Source organism: Ruditapes philippinarum, unplaced genomic scaffold (genome assembly GCF_026571515.1).
Source record: "Ruditapes philippinarum isolate M1 unplaced genomic scaffold, ASM2657151v2 ctg3401_1_1_1_1, whole genome shotgun sequence".
NCBI classification, from domain to species: Eukaryota; Metazoa; Mollusca; class Bivalvia; order Venerida; family Veneridae; genus Ruditapes; species Ruditapes philippinarum.
In genome coordinates this window covers 46,328-60,944 of record NW_026859473.1, presented here as the reverse complement: position 1 = coordinate 60,944, position 14,617 = coordinate 46,328, and the positions used below count along the sequence as shown (strand labels likewise).

At 33.5% G+C, this 14,617-nt stretch overlaps 1 protein-coding gene across 1 annotated transcript in view; it reads left to right on the top strand.

The window, feature by feature from the left end:
- LOC132756625 (uncharacterized) overlaps positions 1 to 14,617 on the top strand; it is a 45,082-nt gene that overhangs the window by 27,021 nt on the left and 3,444 nt on the right. Inside the window, 10 exon segments of the mRNA XM_060747745.1 lie at positions 155 to 3,367; positions 3,653 to 3,775; positions 4,623 to 8,441; positions 9,105 to 9,202; positions 9,643 to 9,704; positions 10,433 to 10,581; positions 11,406 to 11,508; positions 12,031 to 12,056; positions 12,427 to 12,535; positions 14,518 to 14,552. Coding sequence (XP_060603728.1) covers positions 155 to 3,367; positions 3,653 to 3,775; positions 4,623 to 8,441; positions 9,105 to 9,202; positions 9,643 to 9,704; positions 10,433 to 10,581; positions 11,406 to 11,508; positions 12,031 to 12,056; positions 12,427 to 12,535; positions 14,518 to 14,552 — 7,737 coding nt within the window.

The window sequence follows — 14,617 nt, the reverse complement described above, 5'->3', positions numbered from 1 at the left end:
CATTTAATTATTTAAATGGTTAAACAGATTTAAACTGATAAGTGTAGTATTTTTATTAAGTAAACAATTGAGTCCATTCCCCTCTGAAGATACTGTCGTCTGCTAAAACATGCGCTATATGATAGTGTGTATCATAAACATCTCTATTTCTAAGGTTCAAGTCGTCAATGGTGTGGTGATGGTTCAAACCCAGAAGGATTGTATCTCTCAGTAATGGTTGAATTAAACCCATTTAAGGGAATACCTTTTCTGAAAGAAATTTCTTCATTAAATCGTGTTCATTTGTTTATGAACACAGATCCAAAAGATAATCCTTTAGAAGGAATACGGTTTAGTATAGCAAACGATATACTAAAACTTGACAATTTCTTAAACAAAACCACAGAAATACTTAACGAAGGATTGTTTAATATCGAACTCGCTGTTTCAAATACAATTGAAACAGTTGTTGTACAAATAAAAGATTCTTTAAATATAATTAAGACAAAAATACACGTACATTTAAATGATTTGTTTACTGGAGACTATAAAGAGCTGATCAAAGATATCAATGGTATCCACAAAAACCTAGAACATATAAGGTCAGCACTTATTGTTTTAAAAGATAGAACTGAATTTGTTATAAATGAATCGAAAGATCAGTTTGTAAAACTACTAGATGATCATGTCAAAATGATAGAGGATAGTGTCAGAAATATAACGAAAATTATAAGTGATAATATTGTATCTTCTGTTGGAAACTACACGGGCTTTGGATTGAAGTTCACCTCAGACTGGACTTTTTAAAGTTTAAAATTCGCTGGATTCGACTTTGAATTGATATATTCAAGTGGAGACCTTTTTAGATGTAGCCGTTTTGAAGCCGTTAAGAAATTACTGGATGGGGAAAATGCTGTGCGAGTTCTAGGAAGGGTTTCAAAAGAATACAAATTTGGAAAATTTCTTAAATATGAGAAAGGAGCAGGTTTAGGCATTGCACTTTCGACAACTTCGTCAACTGTTCTCTTGCATTTGCAGGCACATATAAAAATGCTAGGTATAAAAGTAACTGGAGATCTTTTTATAAGCATAAAAGGCCTATATTTTTATTTAGAAGGAAACATCTGGGACATTTTCTTAGCTCAAATAGACGTTGAAGCGGAGGTAGGGAAAGACTGGGATGAACTGACTTTTCATCTTCGTGGACGATTTGTTGCAAAAGCAAGGAAACGCCGTGATTACATCATGGAAACATCATTGGTACCACTCCGCAATCAGTATTATCAAAGACATCGTCGACAGGTACAAACAGAAAGTTCTTCTTTTCAAAGCAGTTACTTGGATGCTTTGAAGAAAGTTATCCGGATGATATCGGATGAAGCACAAAAACGGTTAACTCAGGTGCAAAACGCACTCACTTCAGCACAAAATGGATTAACTAAAGCACAAGATTGGTTAGACAAAAAGCAAAAAGACGTCAGAGCTGCAAACGTTGTTTTTGACAATGCTGTAGAAAAACTTGAACAAACAAAGCAAAACCTTGAAAATGCAAAGGGGCCTCTGCGTGAAGCAATACAAAAATTGGAAAAAGCACAGCGAAATATCAATAATTTGTGTAAAATAAGGACATGCAAAAAAGTTTGCATACCTGGCATTAAATGTAGAATTTGCTTTAAGAAAGTTTGGTTTGTAAAGATACCTTATCCATGCTGCAAATTCACAAGTTGTATGATAAGTTTTCCAGATCCATTTTGCGTCCTGGCAAATATAGCTTGCTGGATCATTCGAGCTGCAGCTTATATTGTACTAGAACTTGCAAAAATATTTGTAAGGGCTGCGATGCTTGCATATGATGTTGCTATAGCAGCTGTTTCAGTTGCTCAGTTCGTAGTAGATAAATCTCGTGTTGTTTTGGTTGTGGCAGAAGGAATTTTAGAATTAGCAAAAATTGGCCTTGATGTAGCAAAAGGCGTTTTAGAGGCAGCAAAAATTGCTTTAGAAGCAGTCAAAATTGTCATCGGCGCTGCGGCTGAAGTTCTTCAATTTGTCATAGAGTATGGCTTGAAAACGAGAATAGATGTTAAAAACTGTGGATTCGATATAAAAATGTCAACCAAAGATCTTCCTGTATTTGAAGTTTCATGTGAAGTGAATGCATTTAAGCTCGGCTGGACCGAAATTAAATTAAAAATAAATTTTAAAAACATATTGCAGAGTATTTGGCAGGCAGCACGGGCAACAATTAAAGCTATAATTGATACTTTTGGCGGAATATTTTCTGGTCGTAAACGTAGAGATATAGAGTTCGATGCCTCATCAAGAATGCATGTGTTGCTTCGCAAAATTCGGGAATCGGATGATGTTAACAATACCTTAAATAACCTTGATGAAACGATTGATTTGAGTAAAAATATCAGTGGCTTTCGTGGATCAGAAGAGAGTGATTCTGGGAGTAGAGTAGAATTATATAGGGAAAAATGTTTAACAATAACATTGATACAGAGCTTTATGCAAGACTCTTTCAATTCTTTGCAAGAAGTTGTAAATGATTCGAAAGCTTACATCGGAGAAGTTGACAATGTAAAGAGGCAGCTACAAGAGTTTAGCAGTATAAATGTACCATCTGAAAACATGACAAGTGACAGCGTCGGGATAAGTAGCGAATATGCTGCTGTGGATTACAATATGACAGATAATGACATTGACAAAGCAATCAATGATACAAAAACGGCAGCTGCTGAAGATCCACTGCTTATTGAAATTAAGTCGGCGGTAAGTGTTTCAAGTAAAAGCGTGGATGATGAAATGAAATCTGTTGAGACAATTGATTATCAAAATGCCTGGTTTACGTCGATGAAAAATATGACAAGGAATTATTTCAATGAATCCGAATGCGAAGACTTCCAGGACTGCATATTTTACGCTATTTCCAACTTGTACGTTCTTTATGAATCAGAAACTATTCCAAATATATCAAACATCCAACAGTCAATTCTTGATCTTGAAAGTTTACTGATTCAAACATTTCAGAACGAATCTTCCTCTATAATTGATACTGCATCCGCATTTGAGTATGTTCTCTTTAACATTAACAGGCTTGTCAGTATGAATTTATTTTGCTCAGAGGCTCCGACGTTTGTAAAACAGCTTCACAATCAGACTGTCTTATACGGCAGCGATGTATCATTATTCTGCAATGCTATAGGCGATCCGGAACCTGATTTTATTTGGCTGAAGAATGATACGATTATCCCAGGAGAAGGTTTCAATATTCTGACCGTTTTAAACGTTACAGAAATTGATTCTTATGACAAGTACAATTGTATTGCTGGGAATGTAGTGACTAATATCACCTCTTCCGATGCTTATATAAATGTTGTACTTCAAGGTAAATACATGTTGTGTTATGTTTACACATCACAAAATATAACATAATGGTAATCTTATTCTTGCAAATCTTATATTCTCTATTTGCGTTAACACACAATAAAATTGCGTGTGCAAATACAATACTGTTGTATGTACTGTAACAATGTAATATTTCCCAATATTTGTTTCTACTAAAATAATCTCTTTTTCAATTTGATAACAATTTTATATTTTAAACTGTTTATTTTGTTTAACGAATCATACCATATTTCTGTGCTAATTCTTTTACAATTATATAACACAGATGTCAATGAATGTAAACATGGTGGACATAACTGTTCACACTTGTGTATCAACACGATAGGGTCATACATGTGCTCCTGCTTTGAAGGATATTCTCTTGATGAAGATGGAATTGCATGTTCAGGTAAATCAAACATCTCTTATCAAACTTTTTATTTTTAAACATCAACATTTTACTAATCGGGTTTTAAGTATTTAGAAGCAATTATTGTATAATTGTGGGTGTTTCAAAGTAAACAAGTAATCTGAACAACTTATAACAAGTACTTTTTTATATTTTCATCTAATTTATCAATAAAAACATATTATGTTCCTTGAACTTTTAACAAATTATTATTATATAGCATACAATTATTGACTAGTGATTCATTGGATATGATGTGATATTCACCGGCAGATGACACATTGACCGAGGTGATAGCCGAGGTAAATATGTTTTTAGGGCTCTGAATATCACATTATATTCAGTGGCTCACTAGTCAATAATTGTTTTATTAAATGGATAGGCTAATTAATAAAAAATCACAAAAATTACAACCTTATATACATGTACAAATTTTGCCTGGTTGAAGCGCGGGAAAGAAGACGCACGTGTTAGGCGTGTATGCTGTGCATACAAAAATAATTCAAGTTTATACTCATCATTGCGGTGTAGCACTTATTTTTAATTAACACGCGTAATTAACAATCTACGGTGCATGATCATTGAATATGAGTCTCAACCTATTTTTTGACTGGGAAAATCCAATTCAGTCAGTGAATATGATACTACACCTAGTGAATATGATTTTATAAAAAGTTCTGTTGACTACTGTTTGCACCAATGAGACTGCAGCGATATTTAGATCATATAATAAATGTAAACATAAGTTACATAGAATATGATAATAACCTATATGATAATTATTAATGGACTATATTGTTTACAAAATAATTGGTAATATTTCTTCATTTTATTCCTTTAAAAAAAGATATTAATGAATGTAGTGCGAAACAGAGACCTTTTGGTTGCAATCAGATCTGCAACAACACAGTTGGTTCATTCACCTGTTCCTGTAATGATGGGTATATACTACAAGACGACAAGAGAACATGTGTTGATATAGATGAATGCCTGGAAGACAATGGTGGTTGTCATCACACATGTAGCAACACGGATGGTTCATTTTACTGTTCCTGTAACAACGGATACGATTTAAATGGAAACAACAGAACATGTGTCGACATTGATGAATGCCTCTTTAACAACGGAGGTTGTAATCACATATGTAGCAACATAGATGGTTCATATAACTGTTTATGTAACGATGGGTATGATCTAACTGGAAACAACAGAACATGCGTCGATATTGATGAATGCCTCGTCAACAACGGTGGTTGCAGTCATGTGTGCACAAACACAGAGGGTTCATTTACATGTTCCTGCAACGACGGATTTGAAATACTAGGTAACGAGGGAACATGTATCGATATTGACGAGTGCATTGTTGACAATGGGGGTTGTGATCACAATTGTAGCAATACGGACGGCTCGTTTACCTGTTTTTGTAACGAAGGATTTAGTGTACATGATAATAATAGAACATGTGTCGATATTAACGAATGTTTTGACGGCAACGGTGGCTGTGATCACATATGTAGCAATTTAAATGGCTCGTTTAGCTGTTCCTGTAACCACGGGTACAGTTTAGATGGAAATAATAGAACATGCATCGATATTAATGAATGTCTAAGTAACAATGGTGGTTGCGATCATGCCTGCAGCAACAAGGACGGCTCGTTTATTTGTTCTTGTAAGGAAGGGTATAGTTTACATGAAAATAACAGGACATGTATCGATATTAATGAATGCCTTAATGACAACGGGGGCTGTGATCACATGTGTAACAACACAAATGGACATTTCACCTGCACCTGTAAAGACGGATATAATTTACATGAAAATGATTGGACTTGTACCGATACGAACGAATGTCTCAACAATAACGGTGGTTGTTTTCACACATGTAGCAACACGGAAGGTTCATTTATTTGTTCCTGTAACGACGGGTTTGATTTACATACTGACAGGCGAACATGTATCGACAATAACGAATGTCTTGATAACAACGGTGGTTGCGAACAAATTTGCACCAACATTGAAGGCTCTTTCACCTGTTCCTGTAACGACGGATTTGATTTACAAGGAAATGAGGGAACATGTATTGATATTGACGAATGCAATTTTGACAATGGGGGTTGTGATCACAACTGCCGGAACACGAGCGGCTCGTATATCTGTTTTTGTAACGAAGGATTTAGTATTCATGAAAATAAGAGATCATGTGTTGATATAAATGAATGTATTGATGGCAACGGTGGCTGTGATCACATATGTAGCAACTTGGATGGCTCGTTTAGCTGTTCCTGTAACGACGGGTACAGTTTAGATGAAAATAACAGAACATGCACCGATATAAATGAATGCCTAAGTAACAATGGTGGTTGTGACCACGCCTGCAGCAACAAGGACGGCTCGTATATTTGTTCTTGTGAGGACGGATACAGTTTACATGAAAATAACAGAACGTGTATCGATATTAATGAATGTCTTTATGACAACGGTGGTTGCAACCACATGTGTAACAACACAATTGGACATTTCACCTGCACCTGTAAGGAAGGATATAATTTACATGAAAATGATAGGACCTGTACCGATATGAACGAATGTCTCAACAATAATGGTGGCTGTTTTCACACATGTAGCAACACAGAAGGTTCATTCATTTGTTCCTGTATCGACGGGTATGATTTACATGCTGACAGGCGAACATGTATCGACAATAACGAATGTCTTGATAACAACGGTGGTTGCGCACATATTTGCACCAATACAGATGGCTCTTTCACCTGTGACTGTAATGACGGTTTTGATTTGCAAGGAAGTGAGGAAACATGTATCGACATTGATGAGTGCGTTGTTGACAATGGGGGTTGTGATCACAACTGCAGGAACACGGACGGCTCGTTTACCTGCTTTTGTAACGAAGGATTTAGTATTCATAAAGATAACAGAACATGTGTCGATATAAACGAATGTATTGACGGCAACGGTGGCTGTGATCACATATGTAGCAACTTGGATGGCTCGTTTAGCTGTTCCTGTAATAACGGGTACAGTTTAGATGAAAATAACAGAATATGCATCGATATTAATGAATGCCTAAGTAACAATGGTGGTTGTGATCACGCCTGCAGCAACAAGGATGGCTCGTTTATTTGTTTTTGTAAGGACGGGTATAATTTGCATGAAAATAACAGGACATGTATCGATATTAATGAATGTCTTAATGACAACGGTGGCTGCGATCACATATGTAACAACACAAATGGACATTTCACCTGCACCTGTAAGGAAGGATATAATTTACATGAAAATGATAGGACCTGTACCGATATGAACGAATGTCTCAACAATAATGGTGGCTGTTTTCACACATGTAGCAACACAGAAGGTTCATTCATTTGTTCTTGTATCGACGGGTATGATTTACATACTGACAGGCGAACATGTATCGACAATAACGAATGTCTTGATAACAACGGTGGTTGCGCACATATTTGCACCAATACAGATGGCTCTTTCACCTGTGCCTGTAATGACGGTTTTGATTTGCAAGGAAGTGAGGAAACATGTATCGACATTGATGAGTGCGTTGTTGACAATGGGGGTTGTGATCACAACTGCAGGAACACGGACGGCTCGTTTACCTGCTTTTGTAACGAAGGATTTAGTATTCATAAAGATAACAGAACATGTGTCGATATAAACGAATGTATTGACGGCAACGGTGGCTGTGATCACATATGTAGCAACTTGGATGGCTCGTTTAGCTGTTCCTGTAATAACGGGTACAGTTTAGATGAAAATAACAGAATATGCATCGATATTAATGAATGCCTAAGTAACAATGGTGGTTGTGATCACGCTTGCAGCAACAAGGATGGCTTGTTTATTTGTTTTTGTATGGACGGTTATAATTTGCATGAAAATAACAGGACATGTATCGATATTAATGAATGTCTTAATGACAACGGTGGTTGCAACCACATGTGTAACAACACAATTGGACAATTCACCTGCACTTGTAAGGAAGGATATAATTTACATGAAAATGATAGGACCTGTACCGATATAAACGAATGTCTCAACAATAACGGTGGTTGTCTTCACGCATGTAGCAACACGGAAGGTTCTTTCATGTGTTCCTGTAACGATGGGTACGATTTACATACTGACAGGCAAACATGTATCGACAATAACGAATGTCTTGATAAAAACGGTGGTTGTGACCATATATGCACCAACAATGATGGCTCATTTATCTGTTCCTGTAACGACGGATATAGTTTACATGATGACAAAAAGACATGTGTCGACATAAACGAATGCCTTGCTGATAATGGTGGTTGCGGTCAGGTATGCATCAATGTTAATGGGTCTTTCAGTTGTTCATGCACCGACGGATATAAAGTACATGTAAACAAAAAGGTATGCATCGACATTAATGAATGTCTTGACAAAAATGGTGGCTGTAAACACAAATGTGAAAATCTTGACGGATCATTCAAATGTATGTGTCAAGACGGGTACAATCTTGACTTTGACATGGTTTCATGTTTTGATATAAACGAATGTGCAGATCAAAATGGCAAGTGTGAAGAGAAGTGTATCAACTTCGATGGAACATACAAATGTGTTTGTGAAGATAAACGACTTTTGAATGAGGACGGTTTAACATGTAAAGGTAGAAGCACTAACTTTCTTTTTAAATCAAATTCGAGTTTAGCTTGCGTCTTTTGTGTCCATATCTAAATGTCGTAATTATGATTTATTTTAATTTATTATATATTTAGATGATGAATAATAAGTTCATGCATGTTACTGATGAATAGGATGTATGAAATTTTGTTGGCAAACTTAAAACTTTAAAACATAAATGTAATATTATTATCATTAGATGCATAAGAATTTTTAATATTTTGTCATTTAATCTTTAACAAGTATATGACCACTAAATAAAAACAAAAAATGTTACCAAGTAACGAAGTTGAAATTTAAATTCCCTACTTCGTGCGAATGTAGCACCGTAGCATTTTAAACATGTAAACATGAAACTCTTCTCCCACATATTTTAAAGTTTATAAATGAAAGTATGACAACGGGACTACGTAGGTCTCAGTAAGAATTGAAAACTAGTCGTTTCATGATAAAAATATTGGGTAAATCAGATCAGTAAAAGTACACTTAAAAACGCTCCAATGGGTCTCGAACAAACTATATCTAAGGATTTCAAATTATGTTCTTGTTATAAAAACATACATGTTAGAATAACCTAATATCTACCATTCAGCAATTAAAAGTCGTATTATCAGCATAGATTGTATTGAATTTATCTTGTCTTTTACAGATGTGAGTGAACAAGCGGTATCTTCAACTATTCGCCTCTCTATAGGAAGTGAAATAGTTTTAAGAAACTACTCTTTGTATACAGAAATAAGGAAAACAGTAATAATATTAAAACACTTACTAAATGTTTACTATGATGGTTAACATAAATTTTTGTAGTCACTTACGCACACTTTACTTTTTTTTACACATGCGTTAAAATGAATTCGTGCATCAAACTACTTTCATTAATTAAGCGTTCAAGTGTTTTACTGCAAAATAGAGAAAAAAAGTATCCCTAAATTTCATTTTCTTGAATAAAGTCCTTGCACCAGTTAAAGAGTTGAAGATATAATAACAAAAATAAATGATATGTGTGTCTATTTTTGCACATTTTGAATACAATAATATGAATTGCATTATTTCTATTTTGTAAAATCATACTGTTTGAATAAAATCAAACTTGCTTTCCCTTATAATACATAATGAGACAATTATCGCTTCCTCATTTCTATGCGAAACGTTTTGGTAATTCCTTTTTGGGGTGTTTTTTTTTCTAGTTGGAGGGATACTTCAGAACGGCAACAAAAGCTTCTGTTTACGTTTATGTCAACAGTATAAGGTTTGTTATATATGCTCCTGTTTTATTTATACAAGATAACAAGTACATAAATATGGATTAATCAAATGTACTAATGATGGGAATAATGAATATACACTTTTTCCAAACTTTCCAGTTTGTATGATATAAATGTCGGGAAAAGGGGAGGCTCTCTTGTACACTTTATGTGTTGATATAAATTATCTAGATGGACCATAAAAATGAAACAACAATGCAATCAAGTTCGGGTCTACTTAGTTTCATTCTGGTAAAGATTTTGGTATAACTTGATCTATTTCAGTAAATGGAATTTGTCACTAAAATGTTTTAAATGCGATATTTCAGAGGGTATAACCTATATTGGACTTCTATGACGAGTATCTTATTTATTTTATTATGTTACAATCAAATATATATAAGATCGTAAAATGCAGATTAAAACAGAAGTCTTGCACCCACGCATCACTAAACCTAATAATATACAGCTACTTGTCTTGTTGATCCTAATGCTTATTGTAGAATACTAGTATGCCTTCCATCAAATCATAAATAAATGAATGAAAAATAACAATAAATACTGAACACTGAAGTTTATTTGAATCAATACATTCATTCCCATAGGAACCATGACAAAATTTAAAAATAAACTTCCAGGATATTAATTTCTCTTTTTATTGATTCATCACAAATTAAAAATTCAAATGATTCTAATTGGCTGCACACATTTATCAATTCATTTGTTTTAACAGAGCCGGAAGTATTATTGTAGATTACACAGTAGTTATTGATGACAAGAAAAATCAGACGTTGGTAGCTGATATTGTTGTTCAGGCAATTATGGATCTAGATGAAGAAGGAAGCCTTGATATTGACGGAAATCGTGTTCCAGTCAAACCGAGTATTTCACATAAATTTATTTAATCTTCTAATTTTTGAAAATAAGACCGATTGATTTTTGTTTAAATGTGCAAATAAATCATGTCAATGTTTATGTCAAAACATGTTTTTTCTACCATATGGTTCTAATATATTTCGGATTTTTAACATATTAAATCCGACCATGTCAAAAATTGCACTTTCTATAATAATTATTCTTTTCTTACCATGTAGCTTGTGACTACCTCATTGTGTCCCTGTACTTTCTGTTCTATACCGATTTCAAACAAAAATATACAGGCAAAAATAAAATATTGCCAAAACAATGTTCTTTTAAGTATTTTATTCTAAGTATTTAAAATCATGTCTAAACATTTTTCGTTATTTTTTTCTTTATTTTTTACACGAATAAAATCATTTTTCTTTTGTTATCTTACCTACCTACTATATAATAGGTAAAAAGTAAACAATATCTTATATTACTGTATTCATCTATCTTGTGCCTTTGGCATTTGCCACAGCAAATCTTCAGCACTTATTTTTTCACAACTGATTTATGTTCTCAATAGCGTTACAACCCGGTATTGATTCTTATGTATGAGAAGGATCACTTGCGTTGCTGGGTCATGTGGGGGTTGAGTTCGTTGCCTTCCTAGATGATTTTGCTTTTTATATTTTAAAAGTTTAAATTTAGATTCACTAGTACGAGGTATAAAACATCTTTCGGTTTGCCTTAACCTGATGTTAAAGACTTGAGCAACAGTTGTATTATGTATGATATATACAACACACATTGTACAGAAAAATAACAAACTATTTATACTAAGGCTATATATTACTTTTCAGTATTACCAACACATGCAGACCCATGTTATCTACGGGAACTTCTTGCAGGACAGTGTGATAAGAATAGTCGTTGTCAAGTTGTTGGCAACAAGCCAATTTGTCGGTAAAATAAAAATACTTTTATGTGAAATTAAAATAATACCTTCTTGTCAATTCTCTTTTTTGTACAATGGCTTGTTTTATTGTCACATCCGTGTTATTTGTGCCGTATGGCTGCTGTAAAAAGTCTTCCCGTACATTTAATCTATGATGTTGTATTTTCGGTACTTCAAGATCGTTCAGGACGACATTATTGTTTTGTATACATGTTATGTGGTACTTTTGTTTCTTCTTTATGGCCCTTTTCAACTTTGGTTGTTCCTGTATTTTAAATTCAAAATTTCACAATTTTTGTGTTAAATGTTGAATTTTGCTTTAGCCAGTGCCAGGAGGCGTAAAATGTAACTTGCACTTTCTAGTACCGTCCATGAACAGACTCAATCCAACCGAGCCTGCAACATTTTCAATTTTGTCGTGTAGGACTTTCTTTAGGGATTCTGTTTTTCACTACTTGAGGATATGATTTGTCAGTTACCAGTGTTACGCTTTTATTCTTTCTGTTTGATGATTTCTTTTTAATTTTCAGAAATACGTATGACGAAAGTGTCAAAGGTAACACCATATAACATATTTCCCATATATATTAACTATTTTAATTTATAGTATTGGATGAATTATATAAACATAATATTTTCTTAGTCATAAGATACTTTTTAACCGTAAAATACCGTTTTGTTTCAGTTTCGCCTTGACAAAGTTTGGGTCCACTTGCGCAAATTTGATAAATTATTAAAAATCATACTTTTTGAAATAAGTATGTGTAAAATGTAACAGTAATGAGTATATAAATGTCAAATTCGACTTTTGATAGAACATAATGTTAATCCAATACAAGTAATGTCATCTTTCACGTCAAATGTAGCACTATTGTAAGTAAATAACGTCTAACATATCTAATGAAAATGCATAATTCTGATTTCAGAGGACTATCTTATAATTGTTGGACCAGTCTTGGGAGCTGTTGCTTTTGTAGTGGCAGTAATAATGTTGATAATTTGTGCGCTGCAGATCAGACGCTACCGAAAGCAATGGTAAATTATTACAAGGAACCTTGGCATTTTTATTTTACTCATAGCTGTTGTTCAATTGACACTAAGACATCGGAGTGAGTGACCTCCCTTTGTCTATCGTCTGTCAAATGTTGTATGCCTATTAACATTTTCCTAAATGAAGACATATTCTTTTATGCCTCAATATTGATCATATTTGCCAAGTATTTTCAATTTATGAGGCCTTAATCCGGTTATCATATCAAGCAAAATCAAAAATCAATATCTTTTAAAAGATATTTTGTCCAAAACGCAAGTCCCTCAGCTGTTGCTTCTATCGTATTGGTCAACTGTGAAAATTATAACAACCCAGAAAAGGAAAAATATTATCTGACAATGTTGACATCGCACTTCCTTAACTTTCTTAAACTTTATATCTAACAAATATATCGATATATCTGATAGCTTCACGTCAGTGAGTCGCCCTGTGTCGGTATAAATGCCGGGCTTACAATCTGAAGGTATCTGGTTCGATTCCTACCAAAGACCACGTTATGAATAAACATATATTTTGCAGAAATTAATTTGAAATCGTTTCACTATATCTGATTGTTGGATACCTTTCAAGTACATGTAGTATTTTTAACAATTTATTTCGTTACGTTATATTTTAATAAAAAGCACATCACTAGTCGATATCATTGGCAGTGTTATAGAGAATAGCAGGTTTAGAATAACAATAAAAAGAAATAAAAGTGGCTGAATCGAATTTACGCCTATATATTTAGGTGAAAGACATTTACCGACCGTGTTTCTTTCTACTTAAGACCTTCTAACAACTGGTTATATACATTCATATCGACTTACAAAATAGATCGTAACGTTAACGGAATTTATCGAGTATAGGGTCAAATTGCCAGATCAATATTGTTAGACAATATCACCTGAAGTCAATAATAGTTCCAATAAGGGGTCAGTTATATATTATAATACTATTGCAACCATCTTTACACAAATGTCTTTCCAAGAGTGAATCAGAGTAAATTTATAAAAAAAGAATAATGCGAAAGCAAGTTTTGAAAAGAATTATATATTCTTGATAATGTTTAAAGATCCGATTGTTTTAGATGAATATATTGTTATGGTTAAAACTTAAAATATAAGTTAATAGTTTACCCTGTTTGACAACGAACTAATAAAAACAGTTTAGGACGTGATTGAATGCGTAAATACATGTCATTTGACCGTACTGTTATTACATACAAAGATGATTCACGGGTGTTAGGCTAGCAATCAATACCAAAAAACAAATGCAGTTTATTCGGCATCATTTCGCCATCCGTAATTTTGCAAATTTTAACATCATAACAAACGGGAAGAAAAGAAGAAATGAATTTCTATTTTTAATTATAGTATTTTTTCGAAATGGTGCATTCTTTTTTCCGTTTTCACTGTCATAAATCATCTTAACTAACCTCAACTTACTGCTGATACGCCTACAAATATTTATCTTATTGATCATAATTATGGTCATACATTTTGATTGTAAATTGAATTTAACAAGATCCCATTCTGGATATTCAAAATAATTCAAATCCTCATTGACACATTTCAGTCAAATTTTTGTCAAAAACGATTTCATACTAGCTTAATTAAAAGAATATTGAAAAGAATTCTGAAGTCTTCTTTAAAATTCTATGGTTATGTTTATATGGCTTTGTAGTGATGCTCAGTCAAAGTAAACCAGACGCTGGCTCATGCGTTATTACCCTTGCAATAACTAAAAAACATTACTGTCGAGGATTAGTATTTCGCATGATAAATAAAAGCTTTGTCTAAAACTTTCAAATTTATTCCTGAAATGACATATTCTTGATAAAATTGTATATTGAAACATTTACCATTCATGTAAATTTGTGCACTTTGCATGATTGCTACCATTAATTCAAAAAATTCATTGCATTGATCAATTTCTTAAAAGTTCTCGTAATATGTTTAACAAAATTCAAGTATATTTTTTGCAGGCGGCACAACAGAGGAAAAGCCTCACACGAGTCAGGTAAATGAAAAAATAGCAATTATTATTAGAATAGTTTATATTTACGTCAACATTTAAATTTCTAT